At 42.9% G+C, this 13,440-nt stretch overlaps 1 protein-coding gene across 2 annotated transcripts in view; it reads right to left on the bottom strand.

Annotated features, from left to right (window-relative positions):
* Positions 1 to 12,255, bottom strand: part of AUTS2 (activator of transcription and developmental regulator AUTS2) — a 1,118,970-nt gene extending 1,106,715 nt beyond the window's left edge. For both annotated transcript variants that reach the window (XM_047089556.1, XM_047089557.1), the window contains exon 1: positions 11,947 to 12,255. In XM_047089556.1, coding sequence (XP_046945512.1) covers positions 11,947 to 12,255 — 309 coding nt within the window. The remainder of the gene's footprint in view (positions 1 to 11,946) is intronic.
* Positions 12,256 to 13,440: the final 1,185 nt, after the last annotated feature.

Here is a 13,440-nt window from a genome sequence, read left to right as displayed (position 1 = left end):
CCTCAAATATCCCAAGAATGATGCATGTGGGGAGAGTACAGAGACTAAAGGCAGAGGACAGAGGAAAATAAAACAATGTATTAGAAATTTAAGTTAAAAAAACTCTAGCTGTCTTTTCCAAGGTTCCAGTCACACTCCCAGGGGACACACAATAAGCCATTATAGAACATATAACAGATCAAGAAAAAATTAATAGCACTTGAACTTCCCACTAGATCCCAAATAAAACACAGAGTACATTGTGTCATGGTCAATGCTTCAAAAACTTCTTTAGGCTGGCCCCAAGATCTCAATCCATGGGAAAATCATTTCAGAAAGATGAAATACTTCTCAGAGCTAAGGCATAAAGCATTTCTCTGACCTAATCCATATCCAGCATTAAGACTATCAATAAATTTTATCATCATCATCATCATCATCATCGTCATCATCATCACTATCATCAGTGATTCTGGAAACAAAATAGCTGCAGATAAAATTAACTATGGGCTGAAATATAGATAAAGGGATGGCTTTATTGGATAGGCTTTGAAGTCTGATTCGAAGTGGTAAGCTGCATTACCAAAATATTTAACAATTTTCTACGAAGCGATCATGGAAGCTAGAAGTGGTGCAGATAGGATGAGTTAAACAGTTTCTGATATTTTCAACTACTGTGTGAAACTACTCTTAAACACAGGAAATACTTCTGGAATCAATATTTAACAACAGTTATATTCCTTCAACTAAAAGTGACCTGGAACAATCTGGTCCATTTCTATATTAGACTAATAAAACTAATTTTAAAACAACACAACTGTCTAGGCATAGCAGGTTTCAACATTCAGGTGTGAAATCGCACCTCCCAGCACAGAGACTGAATTATCCCCTGCCTCTCACCTGTAATTATCATTTGCTCCCTCCCCAGGTGGCTCTGAGCCACCACATATCCTCCTAGGCTCACATCTGGATATTTAAACTCCCTCTGGGACCTCACACGCTATGGGGGTGAGAAGGAGGAAAAAAACAAAATTTCATGCTGGCTTAGACAACTTCTGAAAATATCTATTTTCAACACACAGTATAAGAACAATTTGACAAAATGAAAACATCCTATATCACCATGGTTAAGGATAAGAATTTTTCAAAAAAAGAGTAAATTTACTTCACAGTTCCTGGAGAGGCCAGCTTCTTCCATTAAGGCCAATTCCAAAAATTTAGCAAAAGATCTTTCATCAGTTGAGAGGGCATAATTAGATGTTTTGATTAAAGCATTTTCCTCCCCTGGTTAACAAGATATAACAGATGTCACCGACTTCCCTAATAACAATACAGCCCTGCATTTGGCATCTTTACAATTTTAAAACTGAACTGCCATATCAAAAAATTATAGCTAGGGTGTTTCTATACAATCATGACTCTGAAGTGGTTATGACATGCCTGGACTCCCCCATGGAACAGACATGAAAATCATATTCCATATTCATAGCCACAAGCCCTCCTTAGCATGCACTTGAAAACTACCCTCTGAAATCTGAATGGTTTGGGTTTATTCAAATCACCACCAATTATTTCTGGAAGCACCAACCAAGTGAGGTATGAAACCTGAACAGAAAACACAAACCTCAGAGTCACTTTCTTAAAGGAACACAGGGAACACATGCAGGAAAGTGTCTCAAGGAAAGCAATGCCCATCTAAAGAGACCCACTCTACTCAAATCCCACCTTCCCTGCAGAGAAGCACTATACTTGATTTAAAAAAAAAAAAAAAAAGACTCCTATTTTTCACAGTAAGATTCCCTTGGTGCATTTGATCCAATTTACAAAAATTCGATTTACACCAATTTTGTCAACATATCAGTTCAGAGTGTAACTAGAGACAGGTCTGCATTTTAAATGGGAGGTAGCCTCAGTGATTGAAGTTCGACTCAAACATCCTGGTTTAACAACTCCATTAATGACATCAAGCACAGATCTAAAGATTACTCAGCCCCTCTGTCAGTCGCATGTGTTATTTATAGCAGTATATCAATCATGTCTTCTCCTTATTATTTCCTACTTTCTGGTCCTAAGCTATTTGGTCTGCCAAATTAATACATTCCATTGCTGCTGCAAACCTAAACAATGTTTGATAAAAGATTAATAAAATAGTTGGGTTCTCTGCAACCACACACACATCCAGGGAAATTCATCAATGTCTTTTTATTTGCATATTTGGCTGACTGCCCCCTTTAGCAAATATGTAAGGCACAATGCTCAGGTATCCTGGTTTATGGTTTGCATTTAATTCAGGGTGTCAATCTGCTTCTGTTTTAATTACATCCATCTTGATATGTTATTACAATCTCATGAAAACTTCTTTTCATTATATGAATGGCTATAAATATATACACATGACAAACAGTTGTTATAAATTTTCTGGTTCAGCAATAAACAGGCAAGATGCCTTAGCCAACACGTCATATGGATTTAATATTTTGAGTCTTTTTTCTTCAGAAGAAAAGTTTGGTTGAGTCTTCAACTCAACTATACTCCTAAATCCACTTCAAATATTCTGCCACCAATGCTATTAAGTGGCTCTGGATTTCTCTGGATTACTGGGCTGAAGAAAATATTATATCCAAATAAAACATGTTAAAATTTTAAGTAGGCCACATTAAGGTCATCTTATATCCCAAATAATTATTGCATCTTTCCAGTGGACATTCAAGAATGAGAAACTCTTGTGTCATCACTCTAATATTTACTTTCTCATTTATGTCCTCATTATGGGGAGTAGAGGAGGAGGGAATTTGGAAAAGACTAACGTACCCACAGAGAAAGGCCAATGAATTCCAGGGTGATACACTGGGGGGAAGCAGAATGCTTTTAAAAGGTTCTTGATACTGAGTTCAGAAAATTTCTTGGAAAAAATAGGAAGCTTTACAAGCATTCATCCTCGTTTGCATTATTATTTTTGTTTTTTAAAAACCTCCTTTTAAATTCCCAATCCTTGGGAATCCAACTACTAAGCAGAAGCAGCCTCCTAGTTTCACTGGGTAACAGTAAGAGCCATAACTCCCAGTGTGATCTTGAGCAGGTCAATTAACCCCTCTGGGCTGTGTTTTCATTTGCAAAATGAGAGGTAGAACTACATCACTAAAGACAACATCTGTGCCTCTAATGCCACTGACAGCTTGGAAAGCACAGCAGCCAACAATGGCTGGAGTGAAATGCATTAAAAGACTGCTCTAAAAAAAAAAAACTGGAGTCCTAACTTTAGGATAACACCTCCTAAAGATGTAGCTCTGCACATTAATCTCAAAATGTAACTCTGACAAGTAATCAAACTGATCACCATAACCAATGAGCAAGGAACAAACTTTGCAATTCACAGCAATGCACAATACCGAACACCTGCTTTCCCTTTTGCCCCAGTGAAAGTATAATTTCACTTGAACAACAACAACAAAAAATCATTTATTAGAACAACACAATCCAGGACCCTTGTATTTTCGTCAACTGAACAGGTACAGAGAAAATAGGTAGAACACTGGAATTTCTAGCTTGTGGCCGGAAAACAAGTGATAATCTAATCCTCACCAATGATTTACATTTTCATTCTTCCTTATTTCTTGTTCTACTTAGTTTTTTACTCCAGAAAAATAGCCACTGAACAACTTTTAGCCAACAACCTATAGCCAGCAAGCAAAACTGAACAGGGACCCTAGCAAACAACCAAAAAATGTCTACTTCAGTGTAACTATTGAGGGATAACTGAGATACTGGACTCTCTTAATTTCTCTTTTCAAGCTCTAAAATATCACTGCCATCAGAAACTTTACAGAGAAACCTGAAATAAGGTTGGGAGGTTGGTGTTGTGCTACAGTGGCAGGTAGGTGTGGGGACAAGGAAAACGACATCGCTCTGGTATCATCACAACTTGACCCTGGCATTGACTTAAACCCTATCCCAGACTTCCCTGCCATTGTAAAGTATCAGATTTCACCCACATAACCAAGAGTCACAATTTGTCTTCACGGGTCATGCTTCTGTATCCAGTCCGGGTCATTTTAAAATGCCTCAGTTAATACCAATCACAAAGTACCTGCAATTTTAAGGCTTTCTGGCAAAAATGAATCCCAACCTGTATTAGCCATTTTCTGTTACTTACAAACTGTGGGCTCTTCCTTTCTCCTCTGTGACTCCATTTTACTGCACTTGGGCTTTCCAAGACTCCAATAAAGGTATAAGGAGATATGGCACCATGAGGTACAGTAGCAAGCCAAAATGACAGTCAAGTCTTTTAAAATGTTATTTGTTTGTACTAGTTGGTAATTCGTGGTGTTTGTTCAGGCAAACTCTAACCAGAGCTCAGATATGAATGGGAAATCAGAACGAGGAGCTGAAATAGCCCAGAAAACTGTGGCAAGCAATTTTCCCTCACATCCGAGTCCTTCAGACAGGTGAAACTCAAATGATAAAAGTGTGGAATATTAAAATGTTCACCTTTCATCCACAAGTTCCTAAATCTATTAGCTTTTAGTAACTGCATTTATAATTTTGATAGTTCTACCTCATAAAGGAAAAAGAAAGAAGGGAGGGAAATTGGGAGGGAGGGAAGGAAGGGGACAAGCAATGGATAGTTGAATCTAACTGGATCCCATGATGAGACTGCTATATGCACCAATTTGTGCAATAAACGCCTGCAAAGAAAGCAGCAAGACACATGCTTGCAGGCTACAGGTCACCTTGCAAAGGATGGAACCAGAGACCTGAAGATGACTGAGCCACAGAAAGAAGCCTATACTTGCCTAGTTTCCTCCTAAGCAAGCAAACAAACCCAGACTATGTGAAACCCACTCTCCCCCTCCTCAGTTACTAACAGCATAAAGAGGACCTGTTCTTTGTAACCTTACAATTGTAACTTAATGACACCATACCCCCTTACCCTGTAGGCTGGTTAGAAAAAAATGAAAGAACACAGCTCAGACCTGGAAGAACAAAGACAAATTTAGGGTCTCAAAAGCATAAAATTCTATGCCCCTCTTCCAGGTGAAAAAAACAAAAACAAAAACAAAAACAAAAAAACCTGCATTCATCTACTCATGGAACACATACAAATTATGTAAGAAAAATGGTTCTGACCTAGCTAACAATGTCCCTACATTGTTTTTGATCCCTTCCTGTCTTGGGTTTCACCAAATTAATCCCCATCTTGCTCTTCCAAACTTCAACTGTCTGAGAGTTTTCAAATCTCAACTTCAAAATCTACTTGATTTTTTTTTCAGAACTTCCTCAAATGACCAATTGCTATCCCAGCACTAAGTTCTTTTTTCCTATATCTACAGAATATTAGGTTTAATATTAACCATGAAAAAAAAAGTGTGGTTTCTTGAGGAGAAAAAATAACACGAGGCACTTTCACAAAGTTAGTCTACATTTAAAGTATTTGACTAATCACAGCATAGGGGTAAAATAAAAATAAAATGTAAAGCCACCAACCCACCATCCTCCACCCTCTGCATGTGGAGACACACACACACACACACACACACACACACACACACACACGCACATACCCTCCTATCAAGAAATGCTATAGACCTCTGTCCAAAAGCTTCCCAATCTTATAGCCACTGGGACCTAAGTTAACAGCTGACCTCAACTATTATTTTCTGTTTGGGGACATATCTAATCCTAACCTTCTCTCAAACTAAATAATCGCCATTTATTTTTCACAGTATATATAGGACTTGCATAGAAGAGTCTCAGAATCTCTTTATCACCCTCAACGCTGAATCATGCAGAATGCTCAGGTTTTTTTTAACCCCTTTTCAAGAGAACACTGTCAGAGGATCAAAGGCAATCACTAACTTTGTGATTCATTTTTTAAATTTATGGATTCATTTATATCCTATCTACTTCCAAAAAAGAAGTGAAGTAGTCAATCTCAACAAGTAACACAAGCCACATGGAACCATATCACAATCTTCAACCTCATCTCACTGATGCTCTGCTTTGTACCGTAAAATATTCAAATTCAGTACACACAGTAAAATACTTGAATTCATAACCAAGCACATTATTGCCACTCTTCCTTTTAGGAAAACTTTCTCACCACTTAGAAACTCCTCAGATCCTAGATCCCAGGCATACTTTCAGAAGTGAAATGCTAGAACTGACCCATTTACTCTGTAGTCCCATCCCAAACTTCCTAAGATAGAAACTGAAAAATCCACCAAAAACAGAGCTCTACAGCTTTCCCTGGCTGTGTAACAGCAGAAGGGTTCTGACCTCTCTTGAACTACCAGTCCATACATAAACGAGCCAAAGGCAGACAATTTAAAACCTTTATTTTAACATCACTGTCAACCTCCTTTGTCATCCAACCCTCCTTCCCAGCTTGCTTAAAAAGCAGCAATACAGGAAACCGAAAGGACCAAGAGACAATAAAACACACTGGCTGGAGGGCAGCTTGGTGGCATCAGAACTGCTGGCATCAGGGCCGCCATCACATTGAAAGGGCTATTAATGAGAATCACTCACCAACATTCACCTCATGGTGGGGTTGCTAACAATCAATGAAAGCACTGACACCAGGCAGGACAAGGGAGCAGGAGAAGTGAACTAACCATCATTATTTACATCTCCCCTTCCCCTTGCCATTCACACTTAAGCAGCAGCCTCCACTCCAACTTCTGAGCCTGACTTTCCAAGTCATCTATCACCAGCCCACTCACCCTAGACTGAGAGATCACCAAGATCCAAGATCTGGAAAGGACCCTGGAGATGCTTTGCAGCATTCCCCATATTGGATTAGGGGTTACAATGCCAAGAGTAAGAAAGAGTGCCCTGTGGTCAAGGAAATAAAGCACATCTCACTGTCTTCTCTGATATTCAAAATTCGCATTCGTATAATGAAAAGGCTTTTAATTCTGGCAGAACGAGCCACCCGTTTAATTTTGTCTTGCCCATCAGGTTCCAAAACTACTTGAGGGTAGATTACATTTTTTTGATCTGGAACACCACTTATGAACATCCAGCAGAGCTAGGTTCCCTTCCAACTTGGGTACGTTTGCTCTAAAATTAGTCTAAACTTCTCAACTAAGGGATGAAGAAAATTATGCTTTTAGAGAGTAACTTCCCAAACTCACTCAACTAGTTAGGAGGGCCAAGCCTGGAACAGATGTCTGCACAGGTGTCCACCTACTTACACAATTTTGTAACTCATTTCTACCAGTTCTTCCTTACCCCCAAGCCCTCATCAAATAGCACCTTCTCAATCCTCTTGTTTCTGTTCTTCTTCACTATTCCTTCTTCTTGGAAGTCTCTCTCCATCGCCCATTTCCCTATCTATCCAAATCACTTCAAACTTCTAGGCCCCTTCTTCAAGAAGCTTTCTCAAACACTTCAGCCTATCTCCTTACTCCTACTCTGAATGCTTACTGCACTTAGTTGGTATTAGACATTCGAGCACCTGTTTCAAAATTATTTTAAAGGTGCTGGGCTTAGTTTATCAACTAAACTGCATACTCCTTCAAGGTACTATATATATTTTAGGTTTCCCTGCACTCTTTCTAGGCACTCCATAAATATTTGCTGACTGATACAAGGAACATGATTAATGTTTTTCAAGCAACTGAAATAAGTGAGATTCGACCACACTAAATTATAAGAGCCTACTAACATGGCATGTCATAAGCACTTCAAATTCTGTATAGCCTATTTATGCTACCACTGTTTAGGTAAGCCCTGAAACTACTCGGAAATGAAGACCACATAAGAGTCTTGGTTTGATCCTCTAACCAGCAGAAGTAACTCTTCCTTCATTTTCACAAGCCTGCAAAACTCCCAACTGGCTTTCTGTCTGCTAATCCCACCAACTTCATCTTTGGTCAGTTGTACATATAGAGGCTGCCCTTAAAACCCATGCGTAACAGAGGGGGGAAATGATGGATTTGCAAAGGGAAATTTTCAACCATGGTGTTCATGTGGCTTCCTAATCAAGACTACACAGAAAGAAACCCTAATAAAAACAGAAAGGCAATATTATCTGGCACATCAGTGTACAGACAGTACTAGAACCCCAAATTTCCATTTATACTTTGTTGGCTGAAAGCCATTTTTAAAAAAATGAGGCATGGTATCTGGATGTTCACTCTCAACCCATCATTCAAAGAATATTCAAATAAACAATACGGTATCGAAATGGTAATTCTGCTTCTCAAATGCATAATGAAAAGAACACCATGTTCAACTTTAGCCTCCTCACCTACCCTCTTATCTTCTATCATAAGACTCTTCACAATCATATACTTGAACTTCAGGGCACAATTACTTGAGACAAGTATCCCTGCAGAATATGAAAGTACCTCAGCCGGTTTCCCTGCCTATAAAGTCTGGGACCTCTCAAACTACCCCTACAGCTTTCATCACCTTAAATAAAAAATCAAATACTGAAAAATAATCAACATAAAAATGCAAGTTCTCATTAGGCAAGTTTCTTGCTTTTACTCCAGCATTAGTAAAACCAGAGCTGAACTGGAACAGTTTTTATCAGCACTCTTCAGAACTTAGGAGCCTCTTTTTTAAAAGGAAAGTCAAAATGAGCTACTCAGGACAAAATCACAGAGTCAAATAACGAGTCCATTAACACTCTAAGTATGCAACAGCACAGTGTGCCAGCTACTGCTCTGAACCAGCATAAGCTACAAGCCTAGCTGTGCAAGCCAAGATTTCTAGTTTCTTATCACATCCTACTAGCAGCAGCCTTGATGACACGTGGTGACAATTGATTTCATTTCTAAACACAAGGCACAAAACCATATTACGTACTATGGTAACTCTTGGCATCGATAATAATTCCTAACATTTATAAGCACTCCATTAACATATATTTCTGTCCAAGTTCATAGTTTAGTTGCCGATTTCCTAATAAATCCTCACATTTCTTGGTGACAGTTCAGTTTAAATCTTGTAAACTGAGAACAGGAGGACACCAGAGGTTTCAATGATCGTTATACACATACATCTGACCATCCAACAGGGACACAAATGTGATAAGCAGCAAACAGATCTACCTTTTCCCATAGAACCAGACATATATGATGATTTTTATTCCCCACTGTGTGTTCTGGGTATGAAAAGTTTATTCACATCTTTCCTACAAAAGCAGGCCTCTTAAATGTGAATGAATACTAATAGGATAGTTGAGAACATTACGGAACTGATGTTAATTTACTTAGGTGTGAGAATGGTACTACTATAGAGTTTCTGGTGGGGTTTTGGTTTTCTGGGTTGTTTGTTGTTTTTTGTTGTTGTTGTTGTTGTTGTTTTGAGTCATTACCATTACATACATATAGGAATATTTACCTATTTTTCATATCCCATCTGGGAAGGGGGTATAGATGGGATACAGATGAAATCAGATGAGACATGAGTTGGTAGTTAGTGAACCTGGGCACTGAGTATATTGGAGTTTATTATACATACTACTGTCTCTACTACTGTGTGTGTTTAAATCTTTGTGGAAAGTTTTAAAGAAGGTTTTTAAAAAGTTAGGCCTTTTAGATCTACCTACAGATATGTAAATGATACTTAGATATGACGGCAGCACAGCATTCAGCTAACCAAAGTAACCTGGGTTTTGATCTAGAAAAGTAGCAGAAAAAACAATCACGGTAAGGAAAGGAATGGTATTGATGCTACACTTTGAACTCGACCTTTCCTAAAACTTAAGTTTTTTAAACCCAAAAGAAACTAGAATGGGTACATTTTCTCTCAAAAGCCAAATGGACTAAATTCCGCAAGCCCAATCAAATATCTACTTATTAAAATTAAAAACTACTGCATAAGTTATACCTCCCTCTACTTGGCCTTCAAAAATGTTCATGGGAAAATGCAGGCCCCTCTTGCTTACTTACTGTAAGGGGCCACACAGCAACCCAGGAGGACCACGCAGAAAGCAGAACCACTTGTAACCAGCTCTTACAAATAATGTCCTAACCCAATCACAGAAAGCAATGGTGAACCAAATTCTAGGCAGCATTTTCTATTAGGATACATGCTGCCATTTCAATATCTATTTCAAAGCACAAGAGAAAGACAGAAAGAGAGAAAGAAGTCATGCTGCACAGTACCCTCCCACCTTGGCAAAGTTAAAGCCACAGTTAGAATTATCCTAATAAGTGGTGAGCCTCAACACTCAAAATAATCGTGTAAGATCCATTTTAGCCAATAAATCACCAGTTCTAGAACCAAAGGGTAACTGATTCAATCACTAACATCAAAATCTACGGCCACCAATACCATCACCACCAATCTCCCTTCCTCCCCAACCACTGGCCCCCCATCCACCACCATCACCACCAGCGGCCCAACCAAAAAGCAGTTCAAACAGAAAAGAACAACCCTGACAGGATAGCTTCCTTTTTAAAAATATTTAAACCTGACACCCAAGCACACACGCAGAACCAGCAATCTAAACCTGTACGGTTACTGCATGTGAGATTTAAGCTGTCATTAACAAAGCTTACACCCGATCATCTCAAACAATACCATAATAACAGCGAAAAAACCAGAAGGAAAGGGAAAAGTTTCCTTCAGGAACGTCAAACCATCACACCAGGTGCATGAAATACTAGAAACCAACTCCTATCTGGGTTTTGTGCTTAAGAAAGCAGGACCAACTCTGCAGAATCTCAAAGCCTTCTGTGTGTGTGGTGTGTTGGGGGTGGGGACAGGGAGGTTGGGGGGAGGAAAGGGGGGTTACATCTGTGGAGGCCAATGACTGATGCTAGCACCAAATATGATCTCTGCAGGTAAAGATAGTTTCCCCCAGGCCCCTGGACAGTCTCCCTCTATCCACCTCCTCCCACCCCCAGGAGCCAGTAGCTGGCAGGAAAATGTGCATTTGGAAATCAACACTGCAGGTGCCCAAGGAATAAAGAAAGACATACATACACATACACACAAAGCCAATCAGGAAGAAAAAGAGAACACACACACACACACACACACACACACACACACACCAAAAAAAAAAAAAAAAAAAAAAAGGAAAGGGAGAGGGACAATTGGGTGACAAGCCCTTCAAATAGATACCAGCTAGGATTTTATTCTTTCCTCCCACCAGTCCTCCCTGGTGTACCTTTTTATGTCCTTTAACCAAACTGCTCATGTACACACACACACACACACACACACACACACACACACGTGTGTATATGTATGTGTATAGATGATATTATATATATAATTAACCCTTTCTGCAATACAGCCCCACACAGAATACACAGAGATAGAGATATTCCATCCTTTCCTCTCTTCTCTCCCCTCCTCCCTCCTTTTCTCCCAACCAAGAGAAAACGCCCCCTTCCCCAGCTTCACCAAAAAAAAAAAAAAAAAAAAGGGCAGGGGAGGGGGGCAAAGAAACCACAAAACCCCATCAGTCTCCAGTCCCGAGGACACCCAGGACCAGGAAAGGTATATACTATACAGAGACACACACACACACACACACACACACACACACACACACACGGACATATGGTTCTGTAGAAAGCACACAGAGAAGCGTCCACAGGCGCCCCAAACCCAGCAAAGAGACTTCCACCAGCCAAGAAGCCATGATTGGGGAGGGAGAGGAGGAAGGAGTAGGGGCAGAGCTATCCGTGGAGGGGGGCGCATTGTTGTGATGCCTGAACCCCTTTCTCCCTGCCCATCTGCTGAGGAGGGGGTGCAGGGAGGGGGCGCAGGGAAAAGGCGAGCGAGAACGAGAAAACGAGGAGACCAGGCACGGCTCTGCGATTCCCTCCCGCTGCCTGTCTGCCCGCGCCCCCCAGCTCCCCCCCAACAATAAGACCTCAGCCTAGACAGACAGACAGCCAGACAGACCGGAGCGCGGCGGGGGAGGCAGCGGAGCAGGGCGCAGCCGAGTGGGGTCGTGCATAAAGGGAAACCGGGGGGGAGGGGGGTCCCCCTTACCTCCAGCGCTTCAAAAGTGACAAAGCTGGTCATGGCAAATCCATCAATGATGTCCTCTTCGGCCGAGGTGGACTCTCTCCGCTTCCTCCGCGGGGGTCTGGGCCGGGACGGGGCGGAGGACGGGGGCTTCCCATTGTCTTCCTTGTCGGAGCCCGACGACGAGGCGAGCGAGGGCGCCCGGGTCCGGCCGGCCCCGCCGCCGCCGGCCGCGCCGGCCCCCAGCCCGCCCCGGGAGCGCCTCTCACGGTCTCGCTGCGACCGCGACCGCCGCTTTTTGCGGAGTCCATGGCCCCGCGTCGGGCCATCCATGGCTCTGCCGCGCCGGGGTCTCCCCGCTCGCCGCCCGCCCGCCACAGGCTCCGGCCGCGGCCACACAAAAAAATTGACACCAACCCCTCCCTCCCCCTCCTCGGCTTCCCTCCGCCCCGAGGAGGGCGCGGGGGAGACGGCGGCCGAAAGAAGGGAGAGAGGGGAAGAAAGAGAGGAGAAAGAGAAGGGGGAAGGGGCGGAGAGAGGGAGGAGGGACGGGAGCGAGGGCGAGAGGCGAGGAGCCCAAGTGCGGGGCTCCCCACAGCACCGCGGGTCGGAGATTCCTGTGAGCAGCGCCGAGCAAAGTAATGGCTGAACACACAGGTCTCCTTTAGAGGCAAAAAAAAAAAAAAAAAAAAAAAAAAAATAACTCACCAAGCAGGCAATAAATCAGAATAGCGGAATGCTTTGATCAAGAGACTGGGAGGCTCCGGGGAGCCCTCCCCGCGGCCATTCTCCGCCGCGCCCCCAGCCCCCCGAAAACGCCGGCCCCCCGATTCGAAACCGGGTCCGAAAAGGTCGCGGGAAAGTGGGGGCAATGAACTTCACCCGCCCCTCGCGCAGGAAAACACCCCCGCCGCCTCTCACACACGCCTCAGAGAAAACTCACTCCCAGGCTCCAAAATTTTTAAGATACGCTTCCAAGGGAGGCCACGGCTTCCGAGCGACCTGAGAGGGACGAGACCCCCCAGAGAGGGAAGCATAATAATGAAATAATTGGGAGGGGAGAGGGCGAAACTGGAAGAGGTGGAAGGAGAAGGGAGGTGGAGGAAGGGAAGGAGGATGCTGGAGCAGTTGTGGGGCTCGCTTTTCGGTCCTGGAGGGGGGAGGAGAGGAGATCAAAGAAGAGAAGAAGCAGACCCTGACGCTGCCACCCACCCCCCCACACACACTCCCCTCAAAAAAGAATTTTTTCCAGTCCCAGAGAAGAGGTCACCCTTCCTCAAAAAAGGGAGGGGGGTGAGTCAGTCGACGAGGAAAGCAGAAAGAAATCTCCAGCGGGAGAGACACCGATGTGCCGCCGCTGCCGCCGCCTCCTGCCGCCGCCGCTGCCTCTTCGCTTCGCCCAGCCCGAGGGAGAAGCGCGGCCAGGAAGCGCCGGGAACGCCGCTCTCGCCGCCGCCGCTAACGCTGCCGCCGCCGCCGCCGCGAGAGCCCCGAGCCGGAGGGTGCACGGCGTGTCCC

Source organism: Lynx rufus, unplaced genomic scaffold (assembly GCF_022079265.1).
Source record: "Lynx rufus isolate CCGP_SWC_20201006 ecotype Redwood Valley unplaced genomic scaffold, mLynRuf1.p SCAF_27, whole genome shotgun sequence".
Lineage (NCBI taxonomy): Eukaryota > Metazoa > Chordata > Mammalia > Carnivora > Felidae > Lynx > Lynx rufus.
Note: the sequence above shows the minus strand (reverse complement) of the source record. Positions and strands in the feature narration are given on the sequence as shown.